General features: G+C 34.3%; 1 protein-coding gene across 4 annotated transcripts in view; it reads right to left on the bottom strand.

Annotated features, from left to right (window-relative positions):
- The window catches only part of Rbcn-3A (rabconnectin-3 alpha), a 984,230-nt gene that overhangs the window by 430,748 nt on the left and 528,468 nt on the right, over positions 1 to 25,014 (bottom strand). For all 4 annotated transcript variants that reach the window (XR_016549602.1, XM_090406519.1, XM_090406521.1 and 1 more), the window contains exons 35-36: positions 13,395 to 13,851; positions 6,299 to 6,378 (exon numbers count right to left, since the gene is read on the bottom strand). Coding sequence is in view for 3 of the 4 variants with exons in the window: in XM_090406519.1 (XP_090262645.1) it covers positions 6,299 to 6,378; positions 13,395 to 13,851 (537 nt within the window). In the remaining variant the exon portion in view is untranslated. The remainder of the gene's footprint in view (positions 1 to 6,298; positions 6,379 to 13,394; positions 13,852 to 25,014) is intronic.

Here is a 25,014-nt window from a genome sequence, read left to right as displayed (position 1 = left end):
TGTACATTATTAATAGTTTCTTTAAAAAGAGAACTGGAAAAAGATGGACTTGGCAATCTCCAAATGGAGAGACAAGAAATGAAATTGATTTCATCCTAACAGATTGCAAAAGAATAATAAAAAATGTCAAAGTCATTGGGAAAACTTACTGCGATTCATTCAGGCCACTCTCAAAATACATAAGAAAAATGAAGAACGCATACGGGCACAGTCCAACCATAAAAAACACTCAAAACAGATAAACCCAGAAGAATTTAGAAAAAAGGTGGAAGAAACCAACTGGAAATTAAAAAATGACATCGACGAAGATTTAACAAACTTTAACAATAAATTAATGAACTGCAAAGAAAGAACCTCGTATGAACTTCCTTCTAAGACCAGGAAACGCCTATCAGCAAGAACAATAGAATTCTTGAAGAAAAGAAGAATACCGAAAGATACAGGAAAAGATCATCTAGAATATAAAATTATTTGTAAACAACTGAGGCAGAATATCAAAGACGACTATAACATAAATAGAACAACAAAATTGGCAGAAGCAGCTAGGCTCCGCAGTAGCCTAAAAAAAGTAGAAAAAGAAATAAATCTAAAGCAACCACTACCATCAGCCTTCATAGACAATCAAGGAAACAGACACATAAACAGAGGTGAAATGGAAAAAATAGTAAAATTGTTTTATGAGAACCTTTACTCATCTAAACAAGTAATCACAGCTCCAGTACCAGACTAAAATTTGGAAAATCTGGAAATACCATCTGTCCTACCTGAAGATGGTATTTCTTCAGGTAGGACAGATGGTAATAAAAATGGCTATCCACCATATGAAAAATGACCGATCACCAGGAACTGATGGTATAAAATCTGATGAATTAAAAATGGGTGGACAAATACTCTTTAAACCTCTAGCAGAAAGGTTTGCCCGATATATCTTCTTCTTCTCTTCCGTCTAAGACGGGTTGAGTCTTCTCTTGAGAAGGATCTTCCAGTCTTCTCTATTCCTTGCTGTTCGAAAAAGTTCCTTATATGTTCTTTATTACTTTCAGCCAGGTAATTCTTGGTCTTCCGGGTCTTCTTTTTTCAGTTGGAAAAGTATTAATTAGGACATTAGGAAGTCTGTCTGCGTCCATGCGTACAGTGTGTCCACACCATCTCAGCTGTTGTTTTCTAATTTTTTCTATTATTGTCTTTTTATACAATAGTTCTTGTCTGGCTGTGATGTTTGTTTTCTTTTCTACCAACTTGTTCTATTTATTTTTCTTAAGCATTTCATTTCAAATGCCAGAAGTTTTTTCTCCTCTCTTTTTTTAACTGTCAACGTTTCTGCTCCATAAATGACTGTCGGTATAATTACTGCTTCATATAATTTGATTTTGGCTTGCTTAGATATCTTGTTTGTTTTCCAGATTTTCTGTAATTTTCCCATGGTGGTCCATCCTATCGCTATTCTGTGTTTGATTGTTTTGAGTTCATCTATTGTTTCTGTTAGTTTTGATCCAAGGTATATGAAGTTGTATACTTGTTCTATTTGTTCTCTGTTTAGGGTGGTGAGATGGTAGTTCTGTTCCTCCCTATTTTCATCACTTTTGTCTTTTGTATATTTATTGTCATGTCATATGTTTTACAGGTTTTGTTCAGCTTGTTGATCAACTTTTGTAGTTCATTTGGGGTTCTTGCAAGAAGGACGAGATCATCTGCATATTTGATATTATTTATGTTTAAACCATTGACACTGATTCCAGGCTCATTTTCTATTGCCTTCTTTACAACTTCTTCTAGATATATGTTGAATAGGCGCCCGATATATACAATTAAGGAAAGTACCTACTGAATGGAAAACATCAAAGACCATAATTCTACATAAAAAAGGTAATAAAGAAGACATCAGTAACTACAGAGCTATCAGTCTTTTAGCACACACATACATAAAATATTTGCCAGAATCATCCTAAACTGAATACAAACCTCCATCAATGAAAATAGCTGCAAAGAACAGGCTGGTTTCAAAAAGGCTTTTCAACAATAGATCACATTCAAACTATTACTCAGCTAACAGAAAGATGCAGAGAATACCAGATCCCACTTTGTCTTCTTTTTATAGATTTTAAAAAGGCATTTGACATTGTTGAGCATAATGCAGTATTCCAAGCTTTAATAGAACAAGGCGTAGAAAAAGCATACATCCAACTCATAAAAGATATCTGCAAAGAAAGCACAACAAATATCACCCTTTTCAATCACCCAATTAAAATTAACTTAAGTAGAGGAGTACGTCAGGGTGATGTCTTATCACCTAATCTCTTCACATCTACTCTGGTACTATACTAATCTGGACAGCATCATTCGAAAAATTGACATGAAAGATGGAGTAAACATTGATGGTGAAATATGAAATATCCTATTATTCGCCGATGATGTGGTATTAATATCTCACTCACCCAAACTCCTAGAATCAATGCTGAATAACATAAACCAAAATTGCCAAAAAACTGGATTGGAAATACACCCTGACAAAACAAGATGGATGAAAAACAAATACTGTAAAGATCATACAATCACTCTAGAATCTCACACCATCGAAAAAGTTGAAGAATACATCTACCTCGGCCAGTCCATAAAAATGAATAATGATATATCAAATGAAATAGCAAGGAGAAAAAGAGCTGCTTGGATAGCCTTCAACAAAATAAAATCAACAATTACCAACCAAAACATAGATATAGACATAAGAGCCCATCTTTTCAATAGTCACATCTTACCAGCATTAACTTATGGCAGTGAAACATGGAACACAACCTTAAAAGAAGAACAAAGCTTAATAACAACAATGTGCAATAGAAAGAAGAATATGCAATATAAACAAAATAGACCACGTAAGACATACAGAAATCAGGAAGAAGTCTGGACTCACAGATATAATAAAAACAATGTACAACAGCAAAAGAAGATGGGCAGGACATCTCGCCAGAATGAGAGACAACAGATGGACACTCAGAGTTACAAACTAGTATCCGAGAAATACCAAAAGGAAACCTGGAAGACCAGCCTTAAGGTTGGAAGACCCAATGATTAAGAAAGTTAGAAGAAAATGGAGAAGAAAAGCCCAAGACAGGAATAGCTGGACTCTTTACAACCTGCAGTCATGGAGAAATCCTGATTGAAACCACAGGTCCATCAAGGTATACATTTAACTTATCATAACAGTCTTTAGAGTTAAGGATAACTGTTGAATTTCCCTTATCAGCCTTTGTAATAATGATATCTTTGTTTTTCTTCAAGTTGAGGATTGCCTTTCTATCATAAGGAGTGTTGAGAATAGGTCTGCTTACCTATGTACACAGAATATAAGAAATGGAAGCAGAAGTAATTTCAGAGGCCCTCCCTACACAAAACTTTACAAGGGCTTGTTCTATAACAAAATTGTGTATATTTTTAACATGAAGTCCAGAATCAAGAGATCGTTATGTACTAATGTAGTCAAAACTGAGCATCATTATGTCTCAATACACTTTCTAAATTTCTAAGGTTTAAAAATTCTGACATTTGGCCAGAAGAAGTGAAGAGAACACTAAAATCCTCGCATCCCATCACTCCAAGACTATGTGGGACACCTAAAATACATAAAAAGGATATACCTCTCTGTCCAATCGTTGATGGAAGATCATTCCCAACTTACCTTTTGACAAAGCATCTTGCAAACTTATTAAATAATAAAATAAGATCAACAGAATCCTATATCAAGAATAGTCAGTATTTTGTAAATAAATTCCAAGCCATTAAGATTGCACCAACAGATATGCTAGCCAGTCTAGATGTTGTATCCCTTTTCACCAATGTGAAAAGGAGGATACAACATATATACAACATACAACAACAATAAGAGGAGGATACACAGACTGAACTCTCACTAATAGCCAACACATTATCACAAAATGGATATCCTCCAAATATCATCAAAAAATATCTATATGGTGACAACCCCAGACAAGAAGAATCACGCTCCCAGCACATTTCTACTGTAGTGATCCCTTTCATCAGGTCAATTTCTTATCAAATAGCCAGAATACTAAGAGCCTACAATATCAGTGGTCTTCAAACCAACCACCAGCATCAAACAGTTTTTTAAGATCCCCAAAAGATAAGGTGCCATTCTACAAATATCCAGGAATATACAGTAGTATCTCGTTAATCCGAACCTGTTTAGTCCGAACCCTCCAGTAATCCGAACTGCGATTTGAAAGAAAAAAAAAGTTTTATTTATTACATATTATTATTTTATGTACTATTATTTTTATTTAATAATTATTATTTTAACAATTATTATTACAGTATAGAATATATTTTTTTCATACTGTCGATTGCATGGTTACACTGTAGGCCTATTTTGATTTATTGTGTGTTCACATTTGCTTTTTTATACTGTACAGTACGTACTATATTGTCGAAATGAATCACTGCTGTCAAGCGTCATGGAAAAAACTGTGGCCTTCTAGAATTTACGAAGATAACTAGAGTGATACACAAATATGGGATATTCAAAACGGGCATAATTTGGCTAAAAATATAAATCCAGATGTTGAAATTTCACATTGTACGAATGGATTACAGGCAGAACCGAAAGTGAATTCGAAATTAAATCAGATGCTTAAATTATAAATATGATGCTACAGGATGAATTAATAGACGATGATGACAATAAAGAACTCTAAGAAAAAAAAGTAAAGCACGAAAAAGCAGTTGACAGTTTTAATATATAATTTTAATGTATAGAACGGGCTAAGCACAATGATACGCCATTCCACAAAATATATTGCTAATGCAGCTCCGAGAAGAAGCATTCGAAAAAAGTTTAGCTTCCAAGAAGCAAAAGAAATAAAAAAAAAAAAAAAACTTTTTTGTGTAATTTTGTGGAACTTTTTTTTTGTGTGTTGTGTACAAGAAAGTGATATTTTTTATGGAAATTAAGTTATGTACTGAACTATGCAATTTTACTAAATCAGAATCCTCAACAATACAGGTAAATACAAATTAATTATTTTACTAAAATAAACTTGCATACTGTATTTTTTTTTAAGTTTTATATTACAGTACAGTAGCATTTTTTCTATCAGTTAATTCATTTATTTACAGAATTAAATTGATGTACAATTAGAATCTGATTATTTTTGTCTTAAACGCTAGTTATTGTTGCCTCTTGGGTGAAAATTCGCTAATCTGAACGAGCGCAGTTTTTATTAGTTCGGATTAGCGAGATACCACTGTATTACATTCCTTGCTCCTGTGGTCTTGCCTACATTGGACAAACTTGATGGAGTTTAGAAATCAGAAAAAAGAACATGTTGGTGATGTAAACCGCAACAGAAGTATCTCTTCTGGCTTAGCACATCCTTTCTGACGTCTAACTACACGATAGAGTGGCAAAACAGCTCCATGCCATATCTGGATGACGACTACAGACATCATTTATTCAAGGAAGCCACAATAGTGTTAATAACTGTCGGAAACCTCAACAGAAATCAGGGTACCATTCTAAACAGCTCGTGGAAAAACCCGATCCTCTCTCTAAATCCATCTGAACTACAGCTAGCCAGTAATCACATTACACGTTTACAATAAACAGGCATGCGAATGAATAAGAACAATAAATCCTTTCAGTCTCTGTCACGCGAATGTGTAACCTTAGCTACTAGTCTGTTTACAACGTTTTTATGTTCCTTTCGATTTGCATTTACTAGTTTTTGTTTTTACATAAACGCCTTGAAAAAGCTAGACAGTTTGCTAGCAAAACTGGTAGGCTATAATGTAAGATATTTGTAAATGGTCAGTATTAAAACAATAGTTTGTATGTTTAGAGAATGCTTTAGTGTTCAAATTAAGGATTTCGGATCCAGAAGTTTTATTTCCAACCCTCTGGAAATAAAACTTCCCTAATGAATTCGTTTGCAGCTATCTGTGATCAAATAACTTGACAGTGAATGAGATCTTTTGAGAAATAAATAAATTATGCAAAAAAAATATATATATATTTTGAATGCATTTAGAACGAGGCTGAAAATTCACTCACCACTTGTTTCTGGTTTACTCACCTGTGGCAAATTGGATGAGTGGATTTCTGGAGACCTGATTGTAAGTGGTTTGTTAGTGAAAGTGTTTAAGGAGAGGTATGATATGCATTGTGTGAATAATAGCTAGTGTGTGTGTGTATGAACAATGAGACCTATGATGAGTCTTCTAACTCAATGGAGATAACTGTATAATAATAACAATTATAAAATAAGAACAAACCCCCTACAAATATTACCTTTAAACAAGCAATAAACTTCAACTGTTGAGCCATGATGTCGAGTTTTGTATTCTGTTTATCTTCTTCATCTGTGAAATCTAAATATATGATGGAAAGGATTATGCAGAAAAATCAACATTTTATCATAGTAACAGTTAAATATTATAGTCTAATACTGTCATGTGAGCATTTTATTATTAATGAATTCTAGTAATAGCAGTATTCAATAAGACTTACATAATTTAAATATTTAATACTTATAAAACATGAAAGTTTAAAATGATGTAAAAATCTAAGAGATAAGGAGAAGAGTGAAAAACATCATTTGATCTTTGGAAGACTTATATCATAGAAGCAGAAAAGGATTCAATATATTTATTATCATCTTGATTTTATCATTTCTCCTATATCCACAGCTCTCCTATATCAAGATTCCCTCCATCTAACTTCATATCCAAGATTCCAGAGTGAGGTAATTTGTACTACCTTGGTTACTCTTCTTGAGAGCATTTCCAACATCTCATCACTTCAAACTTAAATAATCAAATATGTCCATCACAATCCACCTGTTCTGATCAAAAGCCTCACATTTTTATGTGGCTCCATCCCACAAAAGGTATTTATTTGTAAAACCTATACTGCATTTGTACCATTGATAGGCTAATGATTTTTTCCCTATTTTAATTCATTTACAGACACACACACACACACACACACACACACACACACACACACACACACACACACACACACACACGCATTTATTATTGATCTAGAACTTACCACAATCTGAGGCAATGCACTCAAACATACAAATATTAAACTATAACCTTTTTACTTATAGGTATCAATTTGCTCTGTGTCACTACCATAATTTCTTATGCCATTATCACAATAGTTCTCACAACATGACCCGTATTTTCAAGAACTTCTCAACCCTTAACCTCAGCTCTTGTATCTATCTTCTCTACTTCCTTTACTATATACTCAACACTATTTACAGAGCATCCTGTCCTTGCCACTGTCCAAATTGTGTTGGCACATGAGTGGGCCTTTTAATTGCAATGATAGCCACATTCATGTGCTTATGCAGCCAGCCTATTCTTGAAGCTATAAATACTGCTCCCCTACTACACAACTTGCTGATACCTATTTAAAGACAACAGAGTTAATGCTGGTGTAGTAGTAAATCCACTGAACAAATTTATATAGAATAAGAGGGAAATTCTTCAAAACATTAAACTAGCGGTACACAAGACACTTCAAACCAATTTTAACTTATGAATCTGAGAGCTAGGTTAGAAATCAAAACAGTTGATCAAAGCCTTGAGATGACAAACATGAGAGTTGTGAAAAAAATTACCGGAGTGAACAGATGGCATCAGAGGTAGATTGCATGCATTCTATTGTCAGTTTGCCTGCTTTGCAGGATGAAAAACCAGAGTTTCCAGGAGGGAAAACCCTGCCATTTCCATATGCATAGATATAGGATGTTCAGGCAATCTGTGAATTCTCCTATTTGTTATGTTGAACCTGGCCAGATACAAGTATTTTCATCCACATAACAAACACATTTTCGGTTTACGATGGTAGTTTTTCAATGTTTTGTGTTATTCAAATTATTCCCTAAGTAAACTGTCTATAAGCAGAGACAGAGATGAGTCTGTGGCATAACCGTGTTTTTGTTCACAGTAGTTTTCTTGAAATGGAAGAACGTTTTTCTACAATGTTTGAACAGTCAGATGATGTCTCCAGTGGAAATAAGATTTTGAAACAATTCAAAATCTTTCTAAAATTTTTTTGTCAGCAGTGACATCTAGGTTTGAGAGAAGGTCTGCTGGTTGTATCGCTAATTCTTTCATTATTTCAATGATAATTTTTTTTTATTTATTCTATTAGATTTCTGTTTCTCCTTATGTGCAGTGCTACTAGCATATATTAAAGTGATTAGAGGTTGTTGAATCCTCTGCAATAGATTTCGAAGAAATTTCCACTTTATATATCTTCGGGGCACTGTCAACTTGTGAAACTAACAGGGGGTTTGGAAGCGAGTCTTTTTTTAATGGTCTTATTTGTGTGAGGATCATGTCGGCTCAGCGCTTAGTAATACCTAAGGCTATGCTGTTTTAAGGATACTTGTGACATAAGACTGAATGATATATGCACGTAAACACAAGAAAGATATTTAATTGACCAAATATTTCGGTCTGGAAATAGCAGACCATCCTCAGCGGTATTAGAAGAACAGTTTTAAAATCGTTAAAAATAGAACATGCCGCATGATGTTATATCACTAAGTATTAAGTATAAAACGGAATTTGAAGTAGAGACATGATTGAAAAAAAAAAAAAAAAAACATTGAGTAATCTTGATTAGACTTTCCCAGATTTTTGATATAGATATACAGTCATTACGATTCAGGTTGGGATGATGGAGCAAGGCCTCCATGCTTTCCTTGAACAAACATTCGAACCTATAATGGGATCTATGTAAGAGGTGAGTCCTGGACCAAAAGATGCTGTGGTCAGTTTCAATCCCGTATTGAGCCAATCCAGACTTTTCAGGTTGTGAAGAATGGAGGATTGATGTTCTTGGATTCTTTTTTCAAGAGAAAGTCCAATCTGTCCAAAATAGGAGAGATCACAGTTGCAAGGAATTTGATAAACTCCAGGAAGAGATAAAGTTGAGTGTTTGTCTTTAGGAGAAGGAAAATGAGAAGACAATTTGTTAAAAGGTGAATACGTAGTTGTTAAATCATATTTCTTTAAAATTCTTGCGATAGGTTCTGAAATACCGGAGATATAAGGAATAGGCACTCGACGTATTGAAACATTGTTGTTTTGTGGAGGATTATAAGACTTGAGAAGATGTCGAGTACTTTTTTTTAGAAAAGCACATGATACTCAATGGCGTTTCTAAAGTTGAGTGTTTGTCTTTAGGAGAAGGAAAATGAGAAGACAATTTGTTAAAAGGTGAATACGTAGTTGTTAAATCATATTTCTTTAAAATTCTTGCGATAGGTTCTGAAATACCGGAGATATAAGGAATAGGCACTCGACGTATTGAAACGTTGTTTTGTGGAGGATTATAAGACTTGAGAAGATGTCGAGTACTTTTTTTTAGAAAAGCACATGATACTCAATGGCGTTTCTAAAAAAAGTACTTGGATAGTAGAAAGTTCTTTTTGTAGATAATCAAAAGTAGAACAATTAGTTTTGGCTCTTCTGATGAGGCATTTTATAATTCCTGTTTTTTGACATGGATGATGGGCTGATTCCTTAAGAATATAACGACCTGTGAACGTTGGTTTCCTGTATACCGTAGTAATAAGAATATTTGAAGGTGACCGGATGAGGAGAACGTCTAAAAAAGATAACTGGCTGTTTTCTTCTATTTCCATAGTAAATTTTATACGATGATGCAAGGAATTAATACTGTTTAAAAAAGAAGGTAAAAAGTTTTTGCTGTGAGGCCAAATAGTAAAGATGTCATCTATATATCTTACCCAAAAAGATGGTTGAACAGACTGGACATTCTTTCTCTTGAAAAAAGAATCCAAGAACATCAATCCTCCATTCTTCACAACAAACCTGAAAAGTCTGGATTGGCTCAACACGGGATTGAAACTGACCACAGCATCTTTTGGTCCAGGACTCGCCTCTTACATAGATCCCGTTATAGGTTCGAACGTTTGTTCAATGAAAGCATGGAGGCCTTGCTCCATCGTCCCAACCTGAATTGTAATGACTGTATAATTATATCAAAAATCTGGGAAAGTCTAATCAAGATTACTCATTATTTTATTTATTTTTATTTATTTATTTATTTTTTCCAATCATGTCTCTACTTCAAAATATTCTGTTTTATACTTAATACTTATTGATACAACATCACGCGGCATGTTCTATTTTTAACGATCTACTGTTAGTATTCTAGCTTGTATTTTTTAAAACTATTCTTGTAATACCACTGAGGATGGTCTGCTTTTCCAGACCGAAATATTTGGTTAATTAAATATCTTTCTTGTGTTTACGTGCATATATCATTCATACCTAAGGCTAATAATAATAATTATAACACCTCCAGTGATCAGACTCATATTCGACATGGTCGGATATTGAAAAAAAATTGGAAGAAGGTTTGTGGTGTTTCCGACAAAAGAGGTTTAACCAAGAATCAAATCTTCATGTTCAGGAAGATAAGGGAGAAAATTAATTGAATATGAGAAAGTAGTTCACTTATGCTTTTCAGATCATGCAAAAGCCTTCGATGAAGGGGTTTGAATTCTGTAAATATTACGTGAAAACAAAGGTGAAGATCTTGAATCTCTGCATAAGCACATTCCTCCCTCGATCTTGCCATGTGAATTCGGTCCAACAGACAACAGCGATTGGGCAGAGCACTTGACAGCTAGTGAATAGGCTTTTCGGTATAATCTCGAGTTTGGCTACGTGGATGAAGAGTTGGCTCCCTCGAGGAAAAGAAAAGGATGGCTACAGTGGACCACTTATTGACTGTAATTTCTGATGTACAATTGCCAGTCACTCGAAAATAGTGCTGCAAAACCAACCAAATTTTGAAAGCGGATTCAGTGATTTTGAGAACTTTATCGACTATTTTGATAAAGCTGTAAAAATATTTCATTGTGCAAGTATCAATGAACTTGAGATGTAGTTATCAAAAGAAAAGATAGCTTTTATACCTGTCGAGTGACATCTAGGACCCTTTCAGCCTAAAAGATCCTGAGTAGTGAATTTTATGACACGAGTTATTATTTTAAGGAATAGTTTCATATTTTGTTTAGAAATATTTTATCAAACAATAATTTTAATGCAAGCGAAGAAGAGCATTGAATTTTTGAAGGGCAAACTACATACCATGGGAAAAATAAACTGGATAGCTCACCAGGGCAGGTATCTTCAGAGTACTTAATTTCTTTATTGTTTTTTTAACTTCTGTCATTTTGAATGCACTGTTATTCCTTCTATATTAATTTTTATAATCTGTTTTTGTTTGATCATGTATTTTAAAGTGTATAGAAATAAATATGCAATCTTAAAATTCTTTTTTTCATGAACACTATTCCAATTTAAGCTTGAGAAGGAGGGTAGATATGATAGAGACCTACAAGTTATTAAGGAGTTGTTATAGGATCAATGCTGGAGAGGTTTTATAGAAAACAGTGGGAGAACAGAGAAAAACCAGAGGTCATCCCTGGAAGCTGTATAAGGAGGGTGTGAGTAGGGGAGTGAGAAGCAGGTTTTTTTCATGCAGAGTTGTGAATGATTGGAATGCCTTGCCTGAGAATGTGGTGTGTGCGGAGAATTTGAGTGTGTTTAAAGCATGGTATGATGAGCTGTGTGTTTGATAAAAGGATCGCCTAGATGAGTCTTTGACTCCATGGGATCTTGGGTAATAATAATAATAATATGAGGAAGGATTAGGGAATCAGTGTTTGATTCTAGAATGGTACAAAAAAAAAACTCAGAGGAAAACCAAGATTTAGGGATTGATGTGGTAAGAAGCACTTTAGAATAAAAAAGATCTATGTAGAATTCTCAGAATGTAGAATAATGCATACTTCATATCTAGTATTATCAATACTATCTTGTGAGAAATTTGATGATGAAATCCAGTTTTATAGGGATCAAAAGTGAATTTTAACTGTCAGTATTTATTTCTATTGTTTTCATAAGAACTATTATGATTTCTGAGACCAATTTATCTTATTAAACAAATCCATTGAGGGATGGTATATTTTTTAAAATCTGTGTGAAGTGAATATGCCAAACATGCATGTTTATGTCACACTGATCTGTTTTGGGTTTATAGAGAAATCTGTTTTGACACTAGAAATGGAATGATTCAAATAGTTCAGCAAATCCTAAATATCTTAAATATCATATTTTAATAAATATTCCAAAATTTATCCAGCCATAGTTCTGGAATAACTTGCAAATAGCAAAATGTGTTTATATAAAATTTGCAATATGCACTAAAACAATGGATTCATTTATCAACATTTGTTCAGAAAGAGATAGATATCTGAAATTGAAACCTGATCCAATTTTCCAATCTAGAAAATTTGACTGAGTTATATTACACTACACTTTCATTTTTGCTTAAAAAAGCTATAGGACCCAAAAGAAAAGAGTAGTTACTGGGGAAGAATTAATCATTAGGATTACTCTTTAGACATGACAATTTCATTACATATAAGTAATTTAAATAAATTAATACAGTAAAATCCCAAAGTTACGCGGTAGGTGGGACCAACAAAAAGCGCGTAAGTCAAATTCGCGTAACTCAGGGTATAATTTTGCATGTAATTTATATATACAAACATACAATTGGGACCAAAGGTTTACAAAAACACCTATATTTTTTAAGAAATATAATCATAATTGTAGTTTTTCGTCCATAAAAAAAAAGTTATTTTGATGTCGATGGTTTCATAAAATCTAATAGATTCGTCTGATGGCATAATGTCTTTTTTTTTGTCATGCAAAATTTCTTCATAGTAAGCTAATGATTTTTTTATTCCTTGCCTTGTGGCTATAATTTGTTCCTCACTAGAATCTATGTCCTCCAAAATCTGTAAACCTTTCTTTTATGATTGTTCTTACTGTGGATTCCTGTAGATCGAACTTCTTTGCTAGCTCACAAATTTTCAGTCCACCTTCAAAATCCTTAATAACGTTGAGTTTTGTTTCCAAAGTCAACGTTTTTCTTTTCTTGATAGCTGTAGAAGAATTGGACTTGCTTCTTTTGGATGACATTTATTTTTTATGTGATTTAATTTTTATCAAGAACATAACATTAAACAATCGCAAGGTTTGTAGACTATAAAAATCGTGTATGAATGGAGACCGTGCAAAACATGTCAGTGCTTGTTCACAGCATGTGCGACACTGGCGAATGTAGCCGATGCCTGAAAGATACGACTAGTGGTGAGGCATGAAGCGAGACAGGAATACGTACATATAAGAAACCGTGTAACTCCAGATTCGCGTAAGTCGGGATATGACTGTATATATAAACAGATTTTTTTTTAAGCATAATGTCTCAATTTAAGATAACTGGTCTTGTAAGATTTAACAAGGCTAATTCTTACCTTCTTTATTGCAGCATTTCATCTGAATACCAGCTTCTTCTTCAGAACTGTTCCCATTATCATCAAATTTTAATTCAAGTGGAATATCTTTTTTGGAAGATAATGCAAATGGTGTACTCCAATCAAAATTTAATGAATTATCAGTGGATGAAGTAACAGAAATTGCTGGCTGATTCCATTCATAACTTGATTCATCTTTCATACGTTTCAAAGGCTTTATTATGTCACCATTAATTAAGGTTCCTGTATTAATTCCAATATCTTTCCCATCCTTTATAAATGAGTTGCAGACTGGTATATCATCTGGTGACATTGGTCCATCAGGAGCAACACGATTTGGTAAACGTGACAGTACTTCTAAAGCAAGAGCAGGACATCCAGCACGAAAATGAGCATGCGCAGTAGTGAAAAAGAGACGACGTTCCAAAGGTGTTATAGTGTCTTCAAATGTTCCTCCCTAAAAACAAGAGTTCCATTATAAAAATTTACTTAAAAATAAGCAATATAAATATATGCTGCTTTAGGTTTTTTCCTTGTTTCATGCATTTCTAAAGTCAGGATTAAATAACACATATTGAAATACATGAAAACTATTTCAATTATATATCATCATGTTAATAATGAATCTGAATGAACTTACGTTAACAATATATTCCATTGGATTTTAATGATACGATTAAACACAACAGAACATATTAATGTTAGTCTTCAACATGTAGAATTATGGAGATAACTACTGTGTTAGCATACTTACTTTAATCATCTAATACTTGATGTTCCAACCTTTACATCAAAATATTCATTAGAAACACATATATACATATACACAGTGACTGAGACACAAGCTACATCAGAATCTACTACACTGAGCTAGAGCATAACTACTTGGTCAACCACTGACCCTAGCCTGAATTCTAGTGAGTGGAGGAGGGAAATCAGTAATAATTAAATATATAAATATACTATATAACAATGAAATTACATCATTGTCGACTGGTTAGGGTTTATTTTCCTATAGGCTTATTATTTTTAAGTTCTTTTCATGGTTTGAGGATCTCCAAATTATTCAATCCTTTAACCACGCTACAGGCCAAGACAATATTACTTCTATTCTTCTTGATTTCTGTATTATCTAAGCAAGACAATATTACTTCTATTCTTCTTGATTTCTGTATCCAATATATAACTTCTTTATGCTTTGAAAAACAGGACATACTATTCCAAAATGAAAATAACACAAACAACCCATCAAATTCTTTCAATATGGAAAATCAGACTTTTCTAATCATGCACTTCATTTGCTACACAGAAATGAATGGAAAGATAGCCAGGCCTTACATCATACCAAAACTTGGCATGAATTCAAATTCAAGAAGTCTGCAAGATACTAATCCATCAACCCAATCTTATGAATACAGAAACCAGGAAAAATATAAATTGATACTGAACTAGTGATACTCAAACCATACACCGAAATTACAAATAACAGGATTATAGGAAACTAAACCCTAACTAGTATGTTATGGATGTAATTTCATTGATATACAATATATTTATGTATTGAATTATTACTTTTTTTTTTTCTCATTTGAGGACAGGCTAAGGTCAGTCAGTAGTTGACCAAGTAATTATGCTGCACCAGCTCACTGTAATGTATACTGATGAAGCTTGTATCCTAGGAACATAATGGCCTTGATATAAAGGTTGAAACAAGGTTGATGGTATTCAAAAACAGCTTTAAAATGTCTGAGACACTAATGTTTGAGAGGTTAGAAGTCTTGAGCTTTAGACTGCACAAGGTGTGCAAAACTTAATACTTATTTATTTTGTATGGAGTTCCCCCTTCCCTCCCCATCCCATAAGATGGGTTGAGTCCTCCTAATGAGGGAATAAGTATGCATTTTATCTGTAGATCAGTGTGTGTTCACGGGGACTGGTTTGCCTGTTATGAGGGACGAAAAACCAGAGTTTCCGGGTGAAAAAAACTTCTACCTGCGTACGAGACTGGCTAACTCACCTTTAGTCGAAAGATAAAGGTTCCTAATATCACAGATGGGAATCGCGCCCAAGTCTTTCCAACCAAAGGGTTTTGTCTATACTGAATGAGCGATGGAGGCTTAACTTAATACTGACATGAGCATTCCTTCTTTCATAGTTACATAGTGATCAGCATTAAATGTGTAGAATTATGGAGCATTTATTTTAATTACGCTAAATGGTATACATTCTACACATTTAATGCTGATCGCTATGTAATTATGAAAGAAGGAATACTTGCGTCAGTATTAAGTTTTGCACACCCTTGCGCAGTCTAAAGCTGAAGACTTCTAACCTCTCAGACATTAGTGGAGATATTTTAAAGACGTATTCTGAATTCCATCAATTAAAAACTATTTGTTTTTTGTTTCAGTTACTATTCACTTGTTCAAGTGCATGAGTCCTATAGCCGTCAAACCGTGGAATAATTTTCTCACATATGAGATAGCATCCTCAGTTCTCCAAATTATTCAATCCTTTAACCACGCTACAGGCCAAGACACACACATATATATATATATATACGTCCAGTTTATCGTGGATGCGAAGTGCATATTAAAATTGTACTACCATTGAAATATATGATGGATACAAAGCGTATGAGGATGTGTATTTGATCCATAATAGCTGGTAAGGTGGTTAAAGAATTATTTCCTTTCACTTGGGGTGTGCTTCTTAATTTCTTTCTCTTTTTAGCATCTCCTCACATGCTTGATTATTACATTCATCTGTGTCTTCTTGGGTTTACCATTCTATCATCATATCTAATACTTTATTCACAAATAGTAATTCATTTTTTTTTCTTCATCTCATTCTACTTTATCTTGATTTCTTTAATGGCTCCAACAATTTATTCATTCTAAATTTTTTCTTGTCCCACAACATCCACATCTTTGTTGTAGGTTATCTCTATCCTTATAATTTCTTCTTCGTCCCATATTCAGATCCATATAATATAACAGGACAGACTGACTGCGATTTTATATATTTTGTCATTCCCTTCACAGCAATATTCTGCCTCAATATTACTGTGCTCATTTCATTATATATGCAATGGATCCACTCTTCATGAACAAAATCATCTGTCGAACTTTCAAGTTCATATATTTTGTTCACCTACACTAATCTTTAATGCAACTAGACAAAATAATGTGAATAATATCTGGAAAATAGGCGATGTGTTTATTAATAAGGTATGGGATTACCATTTTGCATTTGACAGCTGTGAACCATCTTGAAATAGATTCACACAAGTTTTAAATGGTCTCCAGTGGAATGTTTTACCATTTGTTGATCAGAGTATTTGCCAATTGCTTGAGAAATATTGAAGGAGGGAATCTTCTTCTCACTCTACTCTCCAAAACTGCCCACAGTGGTTTGATGATATTCAAATCAGGTGATTGAGCTGGCCAGGACAGATGTTGAAGATCTTCTCTGTTCTCCTCAAACCAAGAATGAACTGTTCTGGCTGTGTGTATGGGCTTATTATCATCTTGAAAAATGGCATCATTGCTGGGAAACAACATTTGGACCAGGATGCACCTAATCAGCTGGAATATCCATGTACATGTTGGCAGCAACTCAACCATTTAGGGTATGTTGGGACCAGCTGAATACCAAGATATGGTTGCCCAAAAAATTGAATGACTGGGATTGTCATACACTAACAAGGATTATATGCTTCCTTTGGGGTTATCCATACATAAACCCAACCTGTTGTTGGGAATAAAGTAAATGCTGATCATCAGACCATATTACTCATTATTAGTCATCAGCTTTCCAGGTTTTATGTTCCTGACACCATCTTTTTCGCAATTTCATGTTGGATTCTGTGATTAAAGGTTTAGCAAATCACAGATATTCCATGGATGTTGGCTTTGTGAAGTTCTCTGCAGACTCTTTTTGTAGAAATAGGGTCTTAAAAGTGGATATTGAGTTCAGCTGTCAGCTATGCTGCAATAGTTCCGTGTTGTTTGGAGACAATCTTTGTTAGTGTTGGACAATCCCTGTCATTCAATTTCAGTTTCTGGACACTATTCTTCTTTTTTATCAATAAAGTCTTACTATGCTTTGCGTACACAGCTATAATCGTGGAGACTGTTGCTGGACACACTGACTATTGGGCTGTTCTGGTTACAGACACTCTTATTATAATGGACTCATGATTTGTCCTCTAAGCCTGACAAGTCACCCATTTCACTGAGAGCTGGGACTAACCACTACTGAACACAACTTGTACTACAGTGGCATATGACCTAGAGAACACAAACAAAGAAAAAACAACAAATGATATTAATCATTTGAAGGCTTAATGGATTGTATACAGCATTCAGAAAGGATTAAAACAGAATTTAATACTTCCTATACTTCGTCTCTGTCACTGAGATATCTTCAGGGATTACAAAAAACTAATGTAACATATACACAAATACCACACAATACTAAGCCCAGCCACGTGGGTGACTCTAAAGTCCTTATTTAGGTGGAGCGCCTTCTAAGGGCGGTTGTAAGTGGCCTGCAATATAAGGGATCTCTGATTATAAGTGTTTCCCAAAACTTAGGAAGCTTAATGCAATTGTATTTATTAAGATTTGGTTGATTTCTGAGAGCTGATTTTGATTCTAAAAATAGTCTCTCTTTTTTTGAATTTGCTGTGGTGGAGCATGGTGTTTTCTTCAGAAAATTCTCTTCAGAAAGAGTTTGGAAATGCCACCACCATACCCTACATCCATGGCACATCAGAAAAAATAGCCAAGATTTTAAAAAAGTACAACCTACACACAGCATTTAAGCCCCACTGAAATCTTGCTAGCCTTATCCGTACTACAAAAGATCAGCTCTCCCTCCTCTCTCTGTGCCTGGAGTTTATCAAGTACCCTCTTCCTGTAAGCTAGCGTACTTTGGACAGACAGGCAGATCAGCAACCATCCGCCTGGAAGAACACAAGTCATACATCTACAATCATGATTATGGTCAGTCAGGCCTGGCTGACCATGTCTTGGATATAACCCACAGGATCTCATGAAAAAAACCACATGCTCCACCACAGCAAAAGAGAGACTATTTTTAGAATCAGCAGCAGCTCTCAGAAATCAACCAAATCTTAATAAAATACGGTTGCATTAAGCTTCCTAAGATTTGGGAAACACTTATCAGAGATCCCACCTTACATTCCAGGCCACCTACAACTGCCTTCAGAGGGCACTCCACCTAAATAGAACTTTAGAGTCACCCACATGGTTGGGCTTAGTATTGTGTGGTATTTGTGTATATGTTACATTAGTTTTTTGTAATCCCTGAAGATATCTCAGTGACTGAGATGAAATATAGGAAGTATTAAATTCTGTTTTAATCCTTTCTGAGTGCTGTATACAATCCATTAAGCCTCCAACATGATGTCCTCACAGCACTTAAGCCTCTACACATGGAAATGATATTCATATTGTTTGTTTTTTTATAGTGTAGTGTACATTAATAACATTAACCCCTATAACAATGGTGTTCACATTATTTTGTCCAACTTCTATATCTTTCTTCATGTTTCAAGTGTTAACCATCTACTTTCACCCTCTCTATATTTGTCAATTAGTAGCATGTCACCTGAAAATAAGATGCAGTATGTATTCTTTCTGTACTTCTCTTATCAATTCATCCAGAATGACAACAAAAATGAAGGGAATGTTGATTCCTGATGACTCCCATGTTTAGCTCAATGCTGTCACTCTCACTGCTAACTTGAGTGTTGCTTATTTTCTGTCTATTCCTATAAGACTTTCCTAAAGAACCAATAAAGAACATAATGCAGAAAAACATATATGAAAAACCAACCAGAGGAGTCTCTGAGAAAGTAATCATGTATTAAGCAGATTGCATTCTTGAAATACAATCATACATTCTTAGGTGATTTTGAGTACATTATGCCAAATGTGAGAACAACATTCCAAGCTTTGACTGATTTGATATTTCAAGTGTTCAGAGTTGTGGAGGAGAGAGGTAGTGCTTTTATCACATACACACGTTTTTTGTAGGTTGAGGCATCTGTGGATTTGATGTGCTTGTTCAGGATAGGCTAGATGTGAAAGTTAATCAAGAAGAGGAAAACTGATCTTGCTTGGTGATAAGAATATAACCAGAAGTGGAATGAAGCAAGATTTCTGTTGTGTGAAATAAGACAGGATTAAAATTCACTAGATTACCTTCATCTGAGACATGTGAAGAGAATGATTTTTAAGGCACTAGATATAAAAGATCTTAAAGCTTTAATCATTTGGGCACTACATGGTTTCCTGAATGCAGAAGAGTAACGAAGTGTACTGTCAAATACGAGACATTTTCTTTGGATTTTATTGGACCATGATTCTTTATAAATATATGTATATAATCATCTACCAGTTTTGCCACCTTGAGTCTGTCTGGCTTCTTCAAGACGAGAATGGTTACACTAACATTAAATGTTAAAACAGAAGAATGCAGTAATGACATTAAAATCAAATAAAAAATTGAAAAGACACGTGACATTAAGAGCATGGAGTGTGGAGATTTAGTCATTGTTAGTAGATCATGTTTTATAGTTTTTTGCGAAATTGAGTTCTGCTAAACATAGTGAATTTATAAAACTTTTCCAAATGTCTTTTAATATCATGCCTTGATTTCTATTGAGATTGTCTCCTGTCTGGAGTACCACTGTAGCTTCTTTAAAGTTTCTACATCTGAAATCTTCTTCAGTATACGGCATGGAGTTGTTGTCCCAATCGATGGAACGGTTCGAAATCGAGAAATGGTGGGCTAATCATGAGGTGTCTGTTCTGTTGTTGTTGACATCTATATGTTCTTTTTTTCAGATTTCAGAGTTTCAAATCTTATGTCATTAGCTACTGTCTCTGAAAATGAAGAAAGACCTTTTTCGATGTTGCTTAGTCTATTTTTGGGATGTGATTGAGCTATAGTGAAGTTGAAACTTTTTTTTAAATCTCCGATTCCTGTTTGGAAAGAGTGTGGTCTGAAAGGTTGAAAATAACCTTATCATCCGAGAGACATGGTCTAGAGTTGCATTTACTTTGGTAAAGTCTATGAAATTTTTTGATTTGTGATTCCTTACTAGATCGAAAAACTTTCTTGTAGCTATGGTACAAAATAGTTACAACAAAGTTTTTCGATCTACAAATCCTAGAAATCTGAAAAAAAGAACATATAGGAGATGTCAACAACAACAGAATAGACACCTCAGGATTAGCCCACCATTTCTCGATTTCGAACCATTCCATCAATTGGGACAACAGCTCCATGCCATACATTGAAGAAGATTTCAGATGTAGAAACTTTAAAGAAGCTGCAGTGGTACTCCAGACAGGAGATAATCTCAATAGAAATCAAGGCATGATATTAAAAGACATTTGGAAAAGTTTTATAAATTCACTATGTTTAGCAGAACTCAATTTCGTGAAAAACTATTAAACGCGATCTACTAACAATGACTAAGTCTCCATGCTCTTAATGTCACTCGTCTTTTCAATTTTTTATTTGATTTTAATATCGTTGCTGCATTCTTCTGTTTTAGCATTTAATATTAGTATAACCATTCTCATCCTGAAGAAGCCAGACAGACTCAAGCTGGCGAAACTGGTAGACAGTTATATACATATATTTATAAAGAATTATGGTCCAATAAAATCCAAAGAAAATGTCTTATATTTAGTATACAAGGACCAAATAAAGGACTCAAAAATTGTATTGTCATCAGCAAAGTATAGGTAGAAACTTGCTGGAGAGAAGGGGTAATTAATGTACTGAAAGATGAGCGTGGGTTAAGCAATGTCAGTATCCCAGCACTAAATTGCTTAACCCACATTCATCTTTCATGTTGGTGAATGATTTTCTTTTATCAGATTTCTCTGATAAAAGGAAACCATCCATGAAAATATGCAATTTAATGAAGCTAGCTTATTTTCATAATGATATATATGAATTTGGTCACTGTATATATAACATGTATTTTAAAGAAACCTAGCTCAGTGATGGTAATTAAGGCTTATACAACTTTAATAGCTATTATTAAGTTTCCATGACCATTATTTTTTAAGTGAAAATATATTATGCGTCATGATTATATGAGGGTTGATTGGCAGAGTTGTTTTAAATATTACTCTGTTATAGTGCAAGATATTAGAGCATTAAAGAATAATATTTAACTCCTATTACTATGCTTCTATGACCATTATTTTTTAACAACTGAAAAACATCATATCATACCTCATTAGTTTTGAAGTCATGTTTGTTGGAGTTATGTTAAATATTATGATAACTTATGGCATATAATTTCTAAGCATCATACAATTCAAGTTTCTGGTTCTGAGAGCCATGTAATCAAAACACACCTGTGTACTTTAAAGAAGTACATGAGTGTGTAGTTCTTTAAAGATTCATTCACAGTAAAAATTTCTTTTGAATATTTTATTTCAAATATATTAAGAATCTGTGTCGGCATATATTATTGTGTTAATTCATGTTAAAAACAATAAAAGTCAGATTGCTAAGAACAATAACAATCTGAATAATACTGTTTTTTTTTTGTTTTTTTTTTCAGATCAAAGCTTTTCACACATCACAAACTTTTATCCCTAGGTTACAGTCAAATGTTCTTGTGTAATAATAATTACAATCTCAATGGGAACTGAAAATGTTATTCTAGTCCATTTCATGTGATGGTCTACTCTCTCCATCTTTCTCTCTCTGTGTGTGACAGTGGTGTAAAATTGTTAATGTGTTTGTCTGAGCAGAATTTTACTGATTTTCTGATTTGTCCCTTGAGAGATATGGTACAGTTACACAAAATCCTGTGCACATCTAGATATTTCGTGGGTGGGTGGGTATCCTTTAGTGATTGCTTCATTGTAACTTAATGTAAGGCTTAGATATAACTTATATAGCACTCTATACAAATTATATTTAAGCCTATTCAACAAGCAATACTACAAGTAATAGAAGTTATACTCTACGGGTTATAGCCATATTGTCAATATTGAGAATATGGTTAGAGATAAAATCAAACACTTAATCAAAGGTGATCCATGCTGAAAGTTCTGAGCCATGAAGGTCATGGAAGTTTATCTGGTTTAAAATCATCTTACTGTAGCCACTGACACACAAGCATTTTTTAACAAAATTTTATTTAGAATAGGCTACTGATGAGAAGTAGTGGGCTTGTATGTTCTGGTTTGCAGTACGCATCTAAGGAGGGAAAATTGTTCATGACTTTTTAATCAGAAAATCAAAACAGAATAATTCACAATCTTTTACAAGTTCCATTGTGAGACTGACTGATGGCATATAGTGTGCTAAACTTGATGATTCTGCTGACTCTGGAATATTTACCATGAGCTTGTTTTATATAATAACTCATTATGTTGAGTCATATAAAAAATTTCATGATAATATCAAGTTTAAGTCCTTTCTCTGAGAAGGCAAACAAATTACACAAAATATACTATGAGACTAAAATTATAGATGAAGATATTTCACATGTAAATTTCTGTTTGTTCATTCATGGACAAAGAAAGGTTAAACACAAAGATTAAATGTCTTGTCAAGTAAAAATATAGGTCTGAGGAAACCTCTAAGACTTGTACTCCTGCGATTGACACATTAAAGAGATATGTTAAAGAGATACATGGCATCTATGTCCAGAAGCTAGTTAGGAAAACTACTGTGTAAGTTGTTTTTTTTTTTGGCCATATCAGCTGATTTTTCATATACGAGTTTTTTAATTTTTATTTTTATTTTTATTTTTTTTATGATAATCACATACCCAGAGATTTGGGCAACATATAGTACATTTAGTACTCTGAATGAAAAAGAAGGAACTTGTTCACATTTAGTTTGAAAAGCTCTGGATTGAATCCCCTGGGAAACACATGAGATATGAGACTGTTCCAGAGGGCAGTAGCAGCAGAGAGGATAAATGAGGAGAAGGAACAGTTTTTTCCTTTCCTTCATTAGGCACTATATGTGTTTCAATGGGTGGAGGAATTATCAATGCCAGTATGGATTAGTGCCAGCCATGGAAATATTTGTAGAATATGCAAGTAGCAGAAACTGAGTGCATGTGTCAGACATTTGGATCGAATTGGTGAGAGATGGGTCATTAACAGCTTGCCTACTATTGTCAGTTCTGAGTCAAGTAATTTTACAGAGCTCTTAGAATTATCCCATAGGTGAATTAAAACCTTGAGCGAAAGAGAATTCCTTTTTTTTTTTTTTAAAGCTGAGAAAGAAATAGTTGTGATGTGCCTATACTAAGAGAGGCTTGATGACAGAGTAATCCCAATAAGAGAGATTTGATCTCATACCGGAAAAAAATAGTTCTTTTTTTTTTTGTTGGAAATAAGAAAGAATAGCTGCGTTTTGCTGGCATTGAAACTGACAAGGATGTATAAATTCCCATCAGAGAATGGTATGCAAATCAGAGGTATTAGAAGTTGTTGTTTTTGTTCTAGAGGTTATGTTGATTTATGTCGAACATGGTTTGTCAATTATAAAGGAGTGTAGTGTGCTGTCATCAGCAAACCTGTGTAATGAGTTGGTAGTCAAATGAAGCAGGTCATTTATATATAGAAGGAAGAAAGCAGGCAAAAATGAGAGAACAGACAGTTGTGGAATCCTAATATTAACTGCATAGTTAGAAGATAGGGAACCTTCAACTATCACACATAGTTTATGTCTAGTCAAAAGGTGGCAATCCAGTTGCAGAAGTCATAGGATAGACCATATGATGGGGACTTACTTAATAGACGCTCAAGCTAGACCCAAAACTCGCCAACATTTTCTATGATATTTGCCAGGTGGCATAGGTAAGGAGATCTTCTGTTGATCTACAGCAGCAACATTCATATTGACAGTTATTCATTAGTTGAGATGGTAGTATAGGATGAGATGAGATGATGGTATAAAGATGATCAAATGTTTCTGAAGCTTACACAGAGATATTCAAATATGAACACTCAATGGACAAAACATTAGAGATACATAACTAATAGTGTGTTGCTCGTCCTCAAATAATACAAATAACAGCCTGTACTTTCCAAAGCACTGACTCCACCAGATACTGGAGGGTTGCTGGAAGTAATTCTAGCCATGACTGTTGCAGCATTGTCCATAATTGCATCTTAGATGTCAGTCCTGGATGCATGGATCTGCTGTCTCACTCTACAGCATCCTGGAGAGATGTGTTTATTGAGCCATGACTGCATGGTGCATTATCCTACTGAAACAGGCCATCAGCTTCAGGATGCGCAAAGGTCATGAAAGTGTGTGAGGAATGAGACAGCACATTCTGATAGCTTGCAGCATTTAAGGACCTCTCCAGACACACTAAGTGACCCAAATGTGTCACATGAGAAGGCTCTCCAAACCACCACAGAGCCACCACCTCCTTGAATAGAGCTGACCTGCAAACGATGGGCCATGGCCTCATGGGTTCATATTTGATGGCACACCTGCACCCTCCCATCTGCTTGGAACAACTGATAACGGGATTCATCAGACCACACGACTCTGGTCTACTCTGAAGAAGTCCAGTTTTGATGGT

The sequence above is a fragment of the Typopeltis vanoorti genome, chromosome 16, assembly GCF_054136105.1.
Source record: "Typopeltis vanoorti isolate ZY-2024b chromosome 16, IOZ_Tvanoo_1.0, whole genome shotgun sequence".
Lineage (NCBI taxonomy): Eukaryota > Metazoa > Arthropoda > Arachnida > Uropygi > Thelyphonidae > Typopeltis > Typopeltis vanoorti.
This window is presented reverse-complemented; position numbering and strand designations above follow the sequence as displayed.